This window comes from Primulina huaijiensis, chromosome 2, assembly GCF_012295235.1.
Source record: "Primulina huaijiensis isolate GDHJ02 chromosome 2, ASM1229523v2, whole genome shotgun sequence".
Taxonomy (NCBI): domain Eukaryota; kingdom Viridiplantae; phylum Streptophyta; class Magnoliopsida; order Lamiales; family Gesneriaceae; genus Primulina; species Primulina huaijiensis.
The window spans coordinates 17,137,283-17,152,838 of NC_133307.1; the positions used below are offsets into that span (position 1 = coordinate 17,137,283).

General features: G+C 33.8%; 1 protein-coding gene across 2 annotated transcripts; it reads right to left on the reverse strand.

Moving 5' to 3' along the window:
- Positions 1–7,029: 7,029 nt before the first annotated feature.
- On the reverse strand, positions 7,030–15,087 carry LOC140967397 (uncharacterized). Of its 2 annotated transcripts, none has more exons than XM_073427902.1 (6): positions 14,784–15,087; positions 10,956–11,150; positions 10,649–10,765; positions 10,367–10,516; positions 7,806–7,864; positions 7,030–7,287 (listed from the first exon to the last, which is right to left on the reverse strand). In XM_073427902.1, exons 1-6 carry the CDS (start codon positions 14,928–14,930, stop codon positions 7,152–7,154), a joined length of 804 nt encoding a protein of 267 aa, XP_073284003.1. In that variant the 5' UTR covers positions 14,931–15,087; the 3' UTR covers positions 7,030–7,151. The 2 variants fall into 2 exon arrangements, with proteins under 2 accessions (XP_073284003.1, XP_073284011.1); XM_073427910.1 differs by having other exon boundaries at positions 10,956–11,178; positions 14,784–14,919.
- Between the last annotated feature and the right edge of the window lie 469 nt (positions 15,088–15,556).

Sequence of the window (15,556 nt, forward strand, 5' to 3'; positions counted from 1 at the left end):
CTTTGTTTTACTTTTAGTTAAACAATATTGCATAAACCAAGAATAAATCCTCGAGCCTTGACAAAATTTATAATTTTTAAACTTCGTTCTTGCATTTAGTAATCTATAAATTAATAAATTTAAACTTAAAATAACCTCTCTGTGGATCGATCTCGTAATTACGAAATATATTACTTGCAGACAACCTACACTTAGGTGAATTATAATTTAAGTAGTAGCACCCATGGACTTTAATTTAAATGTCTCAAACATATTTGAGCTGAATTAAATCTTACTTGAATTTACTCAAGCCCACTAGTTAAATAATTATTCCAATTGGGCTCTACAAAACCCAATGTTATTTAATTAATTCAACAACTGAATTAATTCAATTATTTGGACTCTACTAGGCCCACTAATGTTTGATTAATTCAACACTTGAATTAATTTAATTTAATCCATAATAATGTTTATGAAAATCACAATTTTCAAATACATTATTTATTTGCCCAATTTTTAATTTAGGAACACATTAATAAATCAAAAGTTACATTCCCCTCATAGAAGTCATACTTCTATTTTTCCTTACGCTTATAAACTCTTTTATAAGCCGTTCAACACATTGAACTATTTTACTTCTCAACGGGATCTAGAAAGCTAGTACTTGTGTGGCCCTCAATGGTTCATTGATACAACTAGCCGTGGGTTCACATCTCCATGTGATTCGGACTAAACATGTCCTTATACGAGCATATCCCAATTGCTCCATTCTTAATTATCAACTCCTTGATAACAAGAACGTCAGAACTCAAGTCTGATAGTACCCAACCAATCATGTTAAACACCTAGCAACATCGCTTACATGATTCCCTAGGTATCAAATGATAGTGCCTGCAAGAACCATTCTATTATGGTTAGCGTACAGTACGGTCCCTTCAACTCATATATCCCGACCGATTCGACAACCATTGGTATATCAAGAGTTGTCAATGAATCGATACTATGTGTCATGTCGTAGTTGCATCGATGGTGTAATCTATGAAACCCCTTTCATAATTACCACCATACTCTGATCAGAGATTTCAAACTACATATACATGAAAAACACATAGGATATCCATACCCGTAGGTAAGCGGTGAATCCCCGACTACAATGCATCGACTCCTATATGTTTCGACAGAACACCCAACCTTGCCACCTGATGACCCCATGAGAGTCGGTAAACAAGTCAAAGTGTAATTCTAGCACATAGAGTCTCAATGTTGTCCCGGGTCATAAGGACTAATGGTGTACAACCATAAACTAGGACTTTTCCACTCGATAAGTGAGAACCACTTGGAAAGTCCTATATGGAGGGTTGTTCAGTGCACTCTACCAGGAGCACCTATCTGCATGCTCGGACATCACAATGTAGAACCCGTTAAATCAGACTACGTATAAGCCATGCATAATTTCTTGTATTTTAAATTAAAAATGATTTCTTTATTATTTAAGGCATTTTAAAGTTGTTTAGTCATGATTATTCATTTTTAATCGTATAAGTTTAGTTTTATCTTTTCAGTTAAATGAGCGAGGCCGGACTGGAGTTGGAGTTTTAAGATAAAATTTAATGATAAGAAAATATTCCTAAATTTAATTTAAGTCAAATAATAATTTATTTTAATGTAAAAGAAAGTTTAAGAATTTAATTAATTAATTAAAGATAAGTTGTAAATAAATTCTTTTATGTCCAATAATTTAATTAAAAGCCTAAATTAAAATATGTGACCAATTGAGATAAGATAATCTAGGCTTATTTTAATTAAGAAATTGTAACTTAACATGTTAGTGAACTTAAATTAAAAACTAGCCATGCATGCAAGATAATTACCATCCTAAACTAATGTATTTAATTCACTAAAATACCTAATGGGTAGATAAAACTTTAAAGATTTAAAATTCATAATTTAAGCAATATTTCACCTCATTTATTTAAAAGAATTCGGCCACCCCACTTTAAAAGATTTAAATTTTTGACAACTCATTTCCTTTGATTCTTTTCCTTATCCATTCTTGGTAGATAATCCATTCATTTTTAATCACCAATAATTATTGAATTAAGCAATATCCCACCCCATTTTTAATATTAGATTTCGGCCACCTCCTTGATAGGATTTAAACTATTTGGCAACTCTCAATCTTTAATTCATTTCCTTATTTTTCTGGGGAGATAATTCCATCACACTTAATCTTCAATAATTATTAATTAAGCACTTTTCTACCTTATTTTGAAAGGAGAAAATCGGCCACACCTCAATCAAATCAAATCACTCCTCATTCCTTATCTATCAAACACTAGTATAGAAAGATTGGTTGGCCATTTCAAATCCCATTTATCTTGCAATCATTCCCTTTATTTCCTACCCTTCTCTCCCTCACCACTTCCACCGAAATTCAGTAGCAAAACCTCTCAAAAAAATGTGAGAAGCAAGAGGGAAAAACAAGAGAGAATACAAGAAAGCAAAGCAACTCTGTCTCCTCCGTGCCGTATCGTCGTATTAATTCGTTTTCTTTTGAAACGATTTCCAGGCATGTTTATATCCTTCATTTCTCTTCAATCAAGTCATATAGGCATTTTAAAACATCACATGTTCATGATTTTAATGGCAAAACCGAAATCATGACAGCATGTTTCAAAAAAATCTGTGCAGAATATTTCCGGCCCTTCCTTGTGCATCACGAGTTGGCTTGTTTTTGTTGGTTCAGGGTTCGGCTCGGTTCCAGACGCTCAAGGCTGCATCTAGGCACGTACTAGAGTGGGTTAGGATCATGTGGGTTCGTTGGTTTCAGCCCCATGCACTCAGGAATCAAGGCTTGACAGCAACTCTCCATAGTTACGAGTTTGAGTCTCGAAATTTCAGTTTTGTTGTTTAAGGTGATGTTCGAATCTTGGTTGGCTTTTGGGCCTGTAACCATGGTTTAAACCCTTCCTTATCATGTCTAAGACATGACCAAGATGACCTTTCATGGCTTGGTTCATGGTCCCATCGGATTTTTAAAAGAAACAATCCAAGTGTCCCTTTGGTTTTAAAATTCTGGTTTTTTTGTTGAGTGTGTTGAGTTTCGGTTTTGGGGTGTTAGGTTGGTTGTGGTTGGCTTCTAGCCCTTAGCCATGGTCCATAACATACCTCTTAATGTCTAGATCATGCCATGGTCAATCAAATGACCGCTGGAATGGTCCGTGACAGCAAGAACAAGCGAGACACCCCACGCGTGCATATGCGTTCTCGGGTGGGAGCTTCGAGTGGTTGCTGGTGTTGTTCGAATTGTGGCTGGCCTAGGTCCCTTAGCCATGGTTCAAACAACACCTTGGGATGTTGGTAAGAGACTCTGGTTAATGTTTCAAGCCCCAATGGCCAATAGTCCCGAAAACGACGCAAGGAAACGCATCAACAGTTGCTGTATTTTTTTGACAGCAACTGTACCTGCGGTTCAGAGGTGTGTTTCGAGATCTTGGTTAGCTTTTAGCCTATGGCCTTGGACTAGACAGTACCTCATTGAGTTAAGACGGTCATGTTTTTGGCCGTTTGTGATTCGGTCAAGTTTAGAGGTCGTACGAGAATTTACGGTGCAATGTGTCAAAGTGACTCTCGAAAGAGCGTTTCATGTTTTGGCCTCCATTCACCAAAATTTTGACTTGTACAACTTTAGGAGCATTATTTCATCATTTTAGGTGTAATTTAATCACGACTAAATGATGGTTCGGTGTTGGTTTGGGTTGACACGGAGTCTTGGTTAAATACTAAGTCGTTGAGCGTAATTGTCCCGTTTTTGGGTTCAATTACGAAGTTTTGATCAAGTTAAATCATTTGCATATTTTTCATGTTAGAATTAGAGCGCAACGAGCCTGGGAACGATCCAACCTATTTGGTAAATTAATACATGATGTTTAATTATGTTATTTAATTATATTACGTGCATAAAAATATAAAATATTCATTTTTGAGATTTATGCGATATTGCTTGTGGCCACCTCACTATCATGGGATTGCAGCTTATCATGGGATTATTACCTCACCCGGAGATCACTAACCGGTTCATGTTCATTTATTGGTACGGATATCCAGTCCAAGGGCTGTGATGATCTCTACCGCCCAGTATACTGTGGTTTAGTCTGATCAGGCGATTCAGTTCAGTTCAGTTCACGGGCCACTTGCGTAGAATATAATCTCAACAGAAAATTATTACATGCTATTTCATGACAAGGCTCTACGGAGCAAACATTTCACTTACGATTTACAGTTCAGTTATGCACGTATTTATAATTATTCATGACACGATTTTCATTATACGCTTTATGACACGATATTTCCACGTTACATTTTACGACATGATATCTTTACATGGCATGAAATTTTATGATATATATACTTGTTATTTACGATATATGCATGTTGAGTCTTTAGACTCACTAGACTTGATTGTTGTAGGTACTGATGAGGTCGGGACCGAGGGCGGGGACCAGTGAGCCATTGTGGGTCGTCAGTAGTAGGAACCCGAGGACCTCATTTTCAGCACTTACTATTTTTATTCCAAACTCAGTTTTATGTTGTTGAAATTTTTGTTATTTTAAAACAAATATTTACTTCCGCTGCTACTTAAAACGTTGAACCATTTTTTTCAGTTTATTTTATGAATGAAGCTTTTTATTTAATTAAAGAGAAAATTTTTTTTTATTCCGCAAATTTTCAAGTACGAAACTCGTGCCTCTACACACAATGTCCCCTACCAATGAAACATGGTACTCACATCGCAGATACTAGTCTCAAACTCGAGCGGCCTATATCCTTCTTAGCGGCGGCTGAATCGACTAGGAACTGTTAGAATATACAGTATTTCAAATATGAGTTTCATGATACTCATCATATGAGCATCTCATATTCTTTCTACTATTTGTATATTCAAGGACTTTATCTATGCAACTAGCATGGGTATACAGATAAAGAAGTGCCAAAACAATAATTTCAAATATTATTAAAATAAAGATTGTTTATACATAGAGTTTCATTGTGAACACTCGGCCAACACTTGGCTCGACATGCACATACTCTAACAAGATCAACTTAAACATGAATACCAATTAACTTCAAAAAATATTTAAACATGTAACTGAAGCACATAAACCATGTAAACATGCATGTGTCATCATTAAAATTATTTAAAGCATTTAAACTTACAGACTTGAGGCTTGACGACCAAGCTTTCTTTGAGAGAATAGAGAAACATCGAGATCTTAAAGTGGATGAGGGAACCAAATTATAAAAATCATAAATTGTATTACCTAACCTTAGTTAACTCGCTTAGTTAATGCATTAATAAGTTCACTCTCTTTCACCAAATAAAAAAATTCAGACATCTTTCATTTTAATTAAATTTCAAATGTTTCATATTTTTTTTTTGACCCGTGAGAATCGTTATTTGCAACTTTTTTGGGAGTGAAAATAGAACGATATGATTCAAAATTATAGTTATTTAAAAAATAATATTTACAAAATAAAAATTAATAAGCTCTCTCACAATATTAATTTATTGTTTTATTCCATAACTTATCTTCAGTTGTTTTTATATCAACTGATATTTTGACATTATTTATAATCATATATTATTTGAGTTAAAAATAATTATTTCACTATCTTATATTCATTTAAATAATAAAAAAATTAATGTACGCACTATTTCTCAAAACAAATATTATTATATTACAATGAAAAGAGCGAGTATAAGCATAAAATTAATATTGACATTCAAAAATTTATCCAAAAGAAATCATATGTTTTTTTTTTTGAAAGGAAAAGAAATCATATATTAAAAGCTTAATTATAAAGCATTTTTTATAGATATGTAGTATATGTTTCACTATATGCAATTTACTTTTAAAAATCAACTTAATGTTTGAGTTTCTTGACAATGTATTTAGAACATACTTGTTATACTGTTATACAATCTCAAATATTTATACTCGATCTATATTCGTCATAAAAAATATTATTTTGGCATAAAAAATAATATATTTCATGAGTTGGGTCCGTCGTACGAAGATCCGTCTCGCAAAATTGATCAATGAGAGAATCTCACTAGAGTTTTTGTATCAAGAGACATAGCTACTGCCTGTAAATGTGGAACTATGGGGTATGAATGAATCGAGGTGACTTCAGAGTTTTTAAATAAGTTAAAAAAATATTCAATTTGTATCAAAACTACCAAACTCGAACTTATTCAAATTTTTTTAACTCAAATTATTTTGTTCAAGGGTTTGCGAGACACTCACGAGTTTAATATTTTATTAATATAATTATATATTAAATAACTATATTTCAATCAATTCAAGTTTTTTTATTTTTAGTAATATGTCAAATAACTCACAAATATGCTCGAATATTTGAGCCAAACTCAAACTCGAGTTCTAGTGTGAGTCAAATTCAAGAAAAAATATCTAATTCTTCTTGTTTGGATAGAACTTGAGTTTGTGCTCGAACCTTTTTTTTTTTTTTTTTTTTTTTTTTTTTTTTTTTTTTTTAATGTTTGACTCGATTCGATTACAATTGGGAGAGAATGTGCCTTAATTGGTAAGGCATGCACTCTACCACAAAATTAATTTGCCCTACCATTTTTATTCACCATGCTGCAAATTAACTCTTTCGGCCAATTTTATCCTAAAAACTTGAAATAACTTCTCCAAACTTCATTTTCTCAAAGTTTTTCTACCTATCATCATCGAAGTAGCTTCAAGAAATTTAGGAGGCATTTGAAATCCATCAGTATAACGAATGAAAGTGCATAGACTCGTAGGGAGTGAAATTGAAGTTCAAAATAAATTAATTTATTCAAACAATCATATTAAAAAGTATTTATTTATGGAAACCCATATAAAATTTGAATATATGTATTTAAAATTCGTTATTTCAATTTTTTTTTTACCTAAATGGATTAACAGCCATCAGCAAATAAAACCAGAACAGAAGAGTTCATGCAATTTGGTAGATATCCCAAGTTTACATGCAAGTAACACCTCAAAAGGCACCTCATTCACTTGAGATAAAAATCAAGGCATTCTAATAAATTAACTGTATCCTTGTACAATAATAACGAAAAATAATGAACAATTCAAAAGAAGAGGACTGGTGCTAGGTGGTCAATCAAGGTAAAAAAGAGTAACGATCTTGCGCATATTTTTCGCTTCTTGACAAGTTTCCATGAGCAATCTACTGTCATGAAAGGCAAAACATATGATTTGTTGTACTTGCGAGATGATGTCCATGTTGCACAGCCTGCATAGACACACAAAATAAACCAATACACAAAAAGTTAAAGGTGGTCCGAACCAGGATATATACAAATGTTTTCTTATATAAGACCAAGGGGGTGGAAGGCGACAGAATTTGCATGGAAGCTCTGCTTCTTCAGAGCTAAAAAGAAGAAAATAGCAGCAATTTAGTTATACATGCCAAAAAACACTGGATTCAATTTTCTTGACTATTGAGTGTTATTTAAGCCTCAATCCAGTGACGCTAAAGTAAACAAATAAAAGAGTGTTACTCCACAGCAACGACTCTAGAAAAGGGTGATAAGTAGAAGCTCCAGATATGTTTAACCGAGAGAACACAAGGTATGTGTTTTAGCCTGATTAGTAGCACAACTGTTCAACTTGAATCAAACATATGACATTAAGCTAATTTATCAAACTTGATTTCAAACGATGCTCCTTTAAAACTTCAGCTCCATATTGAAATAAGAAACAGCAGAATGGGAAATTAAACATGCTTCCTCAAAAGAAAAACTTGCATACCTGCTGGCCTCTATCAATGGAAGATGATCATTGTGTGGTTTCTCTATCACATTTTGTACCTGGCAATCCACAAATCACTGCATAAATATAATCCCTTGTATATGTTTTCCTATACCATCTTTCTAGGCACATCAACATATGATAGGTGAGAGCAGATGACAATATGTTAGAGCACTAGATTGATATATTTAAACAGTGGGAAGATAGGATAGTAAGATATCGTTTCGAAAATCCTACTCTTGTCCCAGAAAGCATGATCAAATCAGAGCTCAAAACATAGCATCCAAAAGTCGGATGTGCTTATTTAATTATATTATTTTCCTTTACAGCATAGATGAAGCGTAATCACATGGATAAAATATATTGGATTGGATGGAATACACCTCCTAGGAGCTTATTTAACAAAAAATCTACTGATGGATTTTTTCCTTCGTTGATATACGGTAAAAGAAATTAAAAACAGCGAACGTACATGGCATCACATTAAAAATAAAGGAAAGAAGAAAGTTATGCAGCACGTAAGAAATGGAAAGCAAATGACATAAGCACCCACGGATAGACACAACTCAAAACCTCAACCCTAGTGCAATCCTAGTTAACACAATCATCTAAAAATAAATATTTCAGGTCGCCCAGTAACTATTCTCCTCTACTATGTTCATCAAAACCTCAAACCTAGTGCAATCCTAGCTAACACAATCATCTAAAAATAAAATATTTCAGGTCGCCCAGTAACTATTATCCTCTACCATCTTCACCAGCACCAACTTCTTTCTTACCCAGCTTTCTCATACCAGAGACAAAAATCTACATCTAGAACAAATCTAGAATCAAATATGTCCCAGCATTAGCAAGCTCACACTGAGCTTAAATTTATTAGTCAAGCTCACACTGAGCTTAAATTTGATTTTGGCACAGCTGAATCTTAAATTCCTGTTTTAGAGCTCACAAGAACCAACATTTATGAAGAAAATTACACCACAGATCAGGGCAAGTGCCTGTGTTTTTTTAATAATTATATTTACTCATGCCCTCCATTTAATGTCCCATTACAATCTGGGACCTAATTTGGATTCAGAGTGGAGGTTGGTTAATCATTGGATACTCACTATAAAAATAATGATTGTCGATTGATGGCACCACATCATTATTTAAGTGTCTTTTTGTGGTAAATTTGCCTTCAAACATATAACTCGCCTTTAAACATATAACAAGTTAAATGATTATAAGTGGAAATGGAAAGGTCAAGTATAAGTATATTGCTTTTAACTTGTAATTTAACAAATTGTCTTTTATGACATTTGAATTTTTAGCCGGATCATCTTTGAGTTGTGCCCTGGATACGTCTCGTAACTCATGTCTCTTTATCTTAAAGCCATGAGTTTTCTATGTGTTTTCTGTTCTATCGGGGGATATTAATTTCCCGACAAGTTTTGTACACGTATTTTCTATTTCTTTGATGACTATCATGTGCAACTTATGCCACTGCTTCAGTTTTCCTTAGCTTTGTTTCCATTTAACAGATGTTAAAAACCTTCAAGATTCTAAAATTTAAAATGTCTCATGAAGAATAGAAAATAGTCAACTAAATATGCAAAATACAACAGCAAACACTAATGTTAAAGTAGCTTTATTTGCCCCCTCAAGTCAGACACCGCCCATAAGATGATTGGGTCCTTAATGGTTCAAATTTACTTATATAACATAGATCATTTTCAGCTTGTTCAGTTGCAACACAAATCAACATGCAGCATCTCTCATTGCATCAACCACATTCCACCATGTCCGTTAGTCTTCAAAGTTCAATGGCTCAAAACTTGAAAGATGCTTAGGATTCACTAGAGATGATGAGTATTTCCTAAAATGGAGCTCCTACTCCAGGAGTGGTCAGGCAATAACATTCGAGTACACTAGCAACAGGACAGCAAAATTGTGTGGCTTGAAAATAACATTAGCATGCATTAGGGGTCCTTTACCATGTGTTTTCATAGGTCTAAACATGTACTAATTTGTATTTATCTCAGTATGCTACCGACTTTCCAAGTACATAAAATAAGAATTCACTACTGAAAATACTAATAAAAAATGAACTGTAAGAAGCCACATAGGAATGCAATGACCTATTATTTCTCCTGCATTGTTCACAGATAAAACATAATAGATGAGTTGTTATAAATTTATTGTCTCCTCTTTGCAAGATAGTTATCCATACTTCACCAAGAAAGCTGTATATTTTGAACAGCAATGCATATGAAACTTTAGCCAGAGCAAACCTTGTCTGATTTTCCAGGTCTCCGTTCCAATTTTTTATTTTAAGATATTAAAAGGCCCAGCAAGAAACTACATTTCTTCCAATTACAGTTCAACTTCCTAGCATAGTTAGAAACTATGAACAGTTTCTCCCACAGTGCAGAACATAGATAAACAAGGGAAAAGTAGAAGGTTAACTGCAAGAAATAAATGCAGATTCAGCCATATAAATAGCTGAGAAAATAAAATTGATAATTTCCGGGCACTTTAATCTTATAACTAAATGACATAGCGCAATCCTCAATTCTTACCTTAGAAAGTAACTCTTGACTTTCTGGGGGTTGCTTTTTTAAACTCTGTGGCAGTATGACAGTGAGCAGCTCTGGTTTTTCAGCACGAAGAGCTCCTCTGATTACAGCAGCATTAGTACCTGAGGCTCCCGATGTATAAATATGATTTTTCTGCAAAGAAGAAAATGATTTCGAGACAAGAATTCATATAGAAAATCATGGAAATATATGAGGTGTGAGCATCATAAAGTAAAAGAATCACCATTTTAAGTGATAACTCAGATTAGTTATTGCGAGTAATACCGTTATAACCAATGCATAGCTTAGAATCTCAATAAGTTCTTGGTGCATGAAACCCATATTCCTTGTCCCAAAAAATCCAATTGCTCTAGGTCCTTGTTGTTGAATTGCTAGCAACTCCTGTTAAAGGAAGTAAGTGCTAAAATAATTCGCCGTTCAACAACGATTTTAACTCACAGTAGGAATCAAAATATAGCCAGAAACAAAAATACAAAAGCTAAAAACAATTAGATGCATAAAAATTAACCATCCAATTTATCATTACAAGGATTTATCAATTTAACATAGGCATGGTACACGATCAACAAACCTGTAGGTAGTCCACATCAGGAACAGGCTTATACTCGGATACCAAAACAGCTCCAGACCCTTCAACAAGAGATTGGGCTTGGGTTGGAATCTGAGTTGATATTTCATCATCGGAACCACCCATCTGTATCTCACTCTTCTTGCCATCCCTCAGATTATAAATTTGTTGTTGTCTTTTGCCATATCTGCAAAGCCACTATACTAGCACATAGAAAACAGAGGCCCTGGTAGTAAATCATTAGTGAAAACGAACTGACATGTGGAAATCACAAGTTTATCGTAAGAAAGAGAGGCAGCGTAAATAGCATCTGTGATCTAAATAGGTAAAAAGAAGTTTGTTATCCACTACAGTCCAGGACAGGGTCAATCTACATAAACCTAATTGGACAATTTATACACAAGCTCGATTCCTTCTAGCTGTTTATTATTTCCATTTATTTTCTTTTACACACAAAAGTTTGGACAGAAATAGGTCATGAGTACAAACTGCTGCACATCTTCCTTGAATACAGCTTGAAAAGAACATGGCAATGCAGTGTTAGGATATTGCAGATTTGCAGCAGATATTGCCAATGCTAGAACAACTAACATCAAATGCTTTGAATTTACTTGAATGATACTTGAAAATTCTAGCAACAAATAGCTACCATGGTGATAAGGATACCATATCATCAAAAGAAATTTACAGTGAGTGAACTCATCAGTCAAGCTTATACAATCTTGATTCAGCCACCACAAAGTAATTCTCCTCCTTCTAGTATGTCTAGTACGCTATCTCAACCAATTATATATTCTTACTCGGAGTTTTATTATTTAAAAACGTAACTCATGATTGCTGCAGGTAACATACATTCGTTAAATTTCCATGCCAGGAAAAGGTGATTTAGTTTGGGCAATTGGGCCACTGCTCTATTTGTTATTTAGCAACTTTATTACTTCTTGGCACGAAACTTTGTTATTTCACATTTTCGACCAGCTATGTTTGACAAGCACGGTACAAAAACGAATGTCAAGCTCAGATTGACGAATGGTAATTCATATGAATTGTTTAGGATAATGAAAAAATGGAAGATTCTCCTCTCATCTCACAGGACACAGCTAGGAACATTTTTCTCGTTTATAGCTCGAACTTGACTTCAGAGGTCCATAAATAACCATTTTAAGAATGTGACATTAGATTATTGTTGATACTGCTGCAATTATTGATTAGGAGGATGAAATTGTACTGAAATACAGTAGGCATTGTAATCTCCAAACAAAAACGCACTAATTACTTGCATCTCAAAAAGATTAACAAGGATGATACATTGGCACGCCAATACTTGATCTTCTTGTTCACTTTATAAATGCAAGCATCTATTCAATTAGACACTAAAAATAATAATTATAACAAAATTAACAATAAAAAATGTTCCAAGAATAAGAAACTTCAGCCTACCTCGTACTTTCCCATTCAACAAATAATTCTGTTGTGTTAATTTCAATATCTTCCTTCCCTAATATATCATTCAGGTGCACTTCTAAAACAGGATAACCACAAATGTATCAACAACTTGGAGCATGGGCGAAGCTACTCTGATTTTAGGGTTCAATTTAGCCCCCTCAATACCATGTTCATGTTTTATTTTTGTAAAGTTTACACGGATTTGAATTGAATATAAATTGTGTACATTTATAATTTGGTTTTGTTGTGTATTTAGCTTATGTGGAAATAATGTCAAAAATATTATGTAGTTAGTGGATACATCAGCGGGAATTAGATTGGTTACCAATTTACTCGTATATTACAGTACACATAGACGATCCATATGCCTCATATATTACATTACACGTGTAATGTGTGAGCGTCAGCGGCTAGTCTTTATAATGAACCCTCTCGAGAAATAATAACTTCTGCGAATAAAAAATTATGAAGGCTGGAACAAATTTACATCGTCGCATGCACATATCTTACATAAATAAGTTGGGTCATGCTGTAATTGAAAAACACTATGATTCATTTGGTAGTTAATAAATTAAATCATTATGCATGCACTCTAGGGTTGCACTCAGTTAAAAGATAAATAAGGTTTAAAATAGAATTGGAGAATTAATTGAATGTTCAGTGTAAATGATTGAACGTGGAAGTATATTATGTTACAAAGTAAAAAAAACCATTATCCCATTTCTAATTATTTTCGGAATTTGTTCTCTTTCATTCTTGGTACCCTTTTTATTTATTCTGTTTGTCCTCTCTTCCAACGTTTTTCCTTTCCTTCTTCATTTCTACCAATCCTACCACATTATCTTAAGGAACTTCTCCACCCTTCTTTCTCCATAGGATTACCACCTTTGCTTTCGTCATAGCACCCAACCATCTAACTCCCTTTCTCCTCTTCTTCCACCACCCTCTTATTCCTCCTGTGACGAAGTTACTCCAACCTAACCTGTCACTTTTTGTAATCTGAATCACTCAATCTTGTTCAAATCTGCTTCATCTCTCAGGAACCATGCAAGTTGACGGTACTTACAGTCACACCCCTGCCCTTACTTTTTTTATCGAAATACTTTTCTCCACTTCCCTGGTCAAATAAAATCACGGTGTGTGTGTGTGTGTGTGTTGGGGGGGGGGGGGGGGGGGGGGGTTGTTTTGCAAATCAATAGATATGCAGAGTGGAGAAGAATCGGGGGATACCATTATTGATAAGAGATTGGTCCATAAGGAAAGAAGGGCAGAAATCAAGTTTTAAATGAAAAAATATTGTGATGATAATGAGGAGGCTAGGGGCGGAAGTGACATTTATTTACAATAATACAGATTTGTGTCTAATCCTTTCTTCACAGCCTGATGGGTTTATCATATAGAGAGATGATTATAATGGCCCTGTTACATTGTGTTGTGTCCAATCAAAGTACACCAAACACTTGATTAAGCCACAAAAATTAATCTATCCAGTGATAATCCTTCAAACCCTCACTTAACCTAAAAGAAGTCCACCAAATGTTTCACTATATCCCCAACAAAGCGCACTCTCTTAAACTCTTAAACATCAGTCACATAAGTAATGAATTGATGCTTATACTTAATATTCACTCGAAAAATTATAATTAAATATTTATTTGATTCATATACAGGTTCTGTCTAAAAAATCAATTCCCTTACTACATGTTCTTGAATCCCAAGCTATAAAAACGGTAACAAAACATATTTGGCAACAAATCATGGAATTTCGCTAGTTGTATCAAATCAGATATCACTAGATAGATGATTTCTTGACCATTTATTTGAAGAATGACATTTGGTGTTTTTGCACGAAGTAAAATTAGTTGAAATTTTTTACCACACCCTTAACCATTGATTCATGGCTCCATCTCTGCAAAATGTCGAGAAACTTCAGGCCTTTCGAAGAACCTTAAATAACACAAGCAAAACACCTATAGCAGCAAGAGTTTGGGGGAAGTTGGCAACATAACACACTTAACGGGTCTGAACCCAGCTCTAAAGAAAAAACTGGCAACAAATTCATGAATTTCCATATCGAAGGAACATATCCATTTTGTAATGCCGACCCGGTTTATCGCCGGCGGCAAAAGGGTAATTATATTTTGCAGCAACAGTTCATCAAACCTCAAATGGATTCAAGAGCACAAAAAAAGAGGACCGTATGCCAAAATCCATTATTGAAGAACATGAATTCCAAAAAAAATACACCAAATTAACAATGCCCATTTCGAACAGGCCCCTCACGTATCATAAACAAACACACTAAAGCCCATAAACACCAAAAGGTAATAATACGACGAAAAAATAAAGGCAATAGAGAACCAAAAAAAAAAAAAAAGAAAGAACCTTGTTTTTCTGGTAACACGAGCATGGCGACGAAGCAAATCTTGTGAGATTATGCGAAGAAAAAGAAAGGGAATGGAAGTGGCTCAAAGTATTGATATTAGTATTTGGAAGAGGCAACTGGAGTAGCCTCAAAGAGGAAGTTGTCATGTCTACCTTTTCGTCTCAATTCACAAATTAAGATTTTGGCTCAGTAATTGCTCTGCAGCTATTTTCAGTAATCGTAATAATATGGAAATCAGGCGAGGACGAAGAGTGTGTGATTGGGTGGCTGAGACAATCTTCTGCTTGGCAAACTTTCTTGCAAAGCCCCTTTTTATATTTTATTATTATTTTTATTTTTTATTATATTCTATAATATATATACACAAATGTTGAGAATGGGATATCTTGAAAAGGGTGTAGCCTTTTTTATTATTATTATTATTATTATTATTTTAGTTTCTTTAACATTTTCGTTTTGTCTCATTTTTTGTGTTCAAACAATTGCGAAGAAATCATGGGTATAAATTATGTGTTCAGTTTCAATTCTTTTAGGCTTCATGAGTGAATAATTTGAAATTCATAGATTTCAATTAATTTTATTATTTAAATAATATATCGCATCTTAAATCTATATCTGTTATAAAAATATTCTTATTGTAGATTATTATCTTATTTAGTTAGATTCGTGAGAAAGATAAATATGACAAGATAATATATGTAAAAATTTGTATGTTATAATTTTTTCTTATAAATAAATTGATTGTGTTCAATAAAAATTGCATTTGAGTATT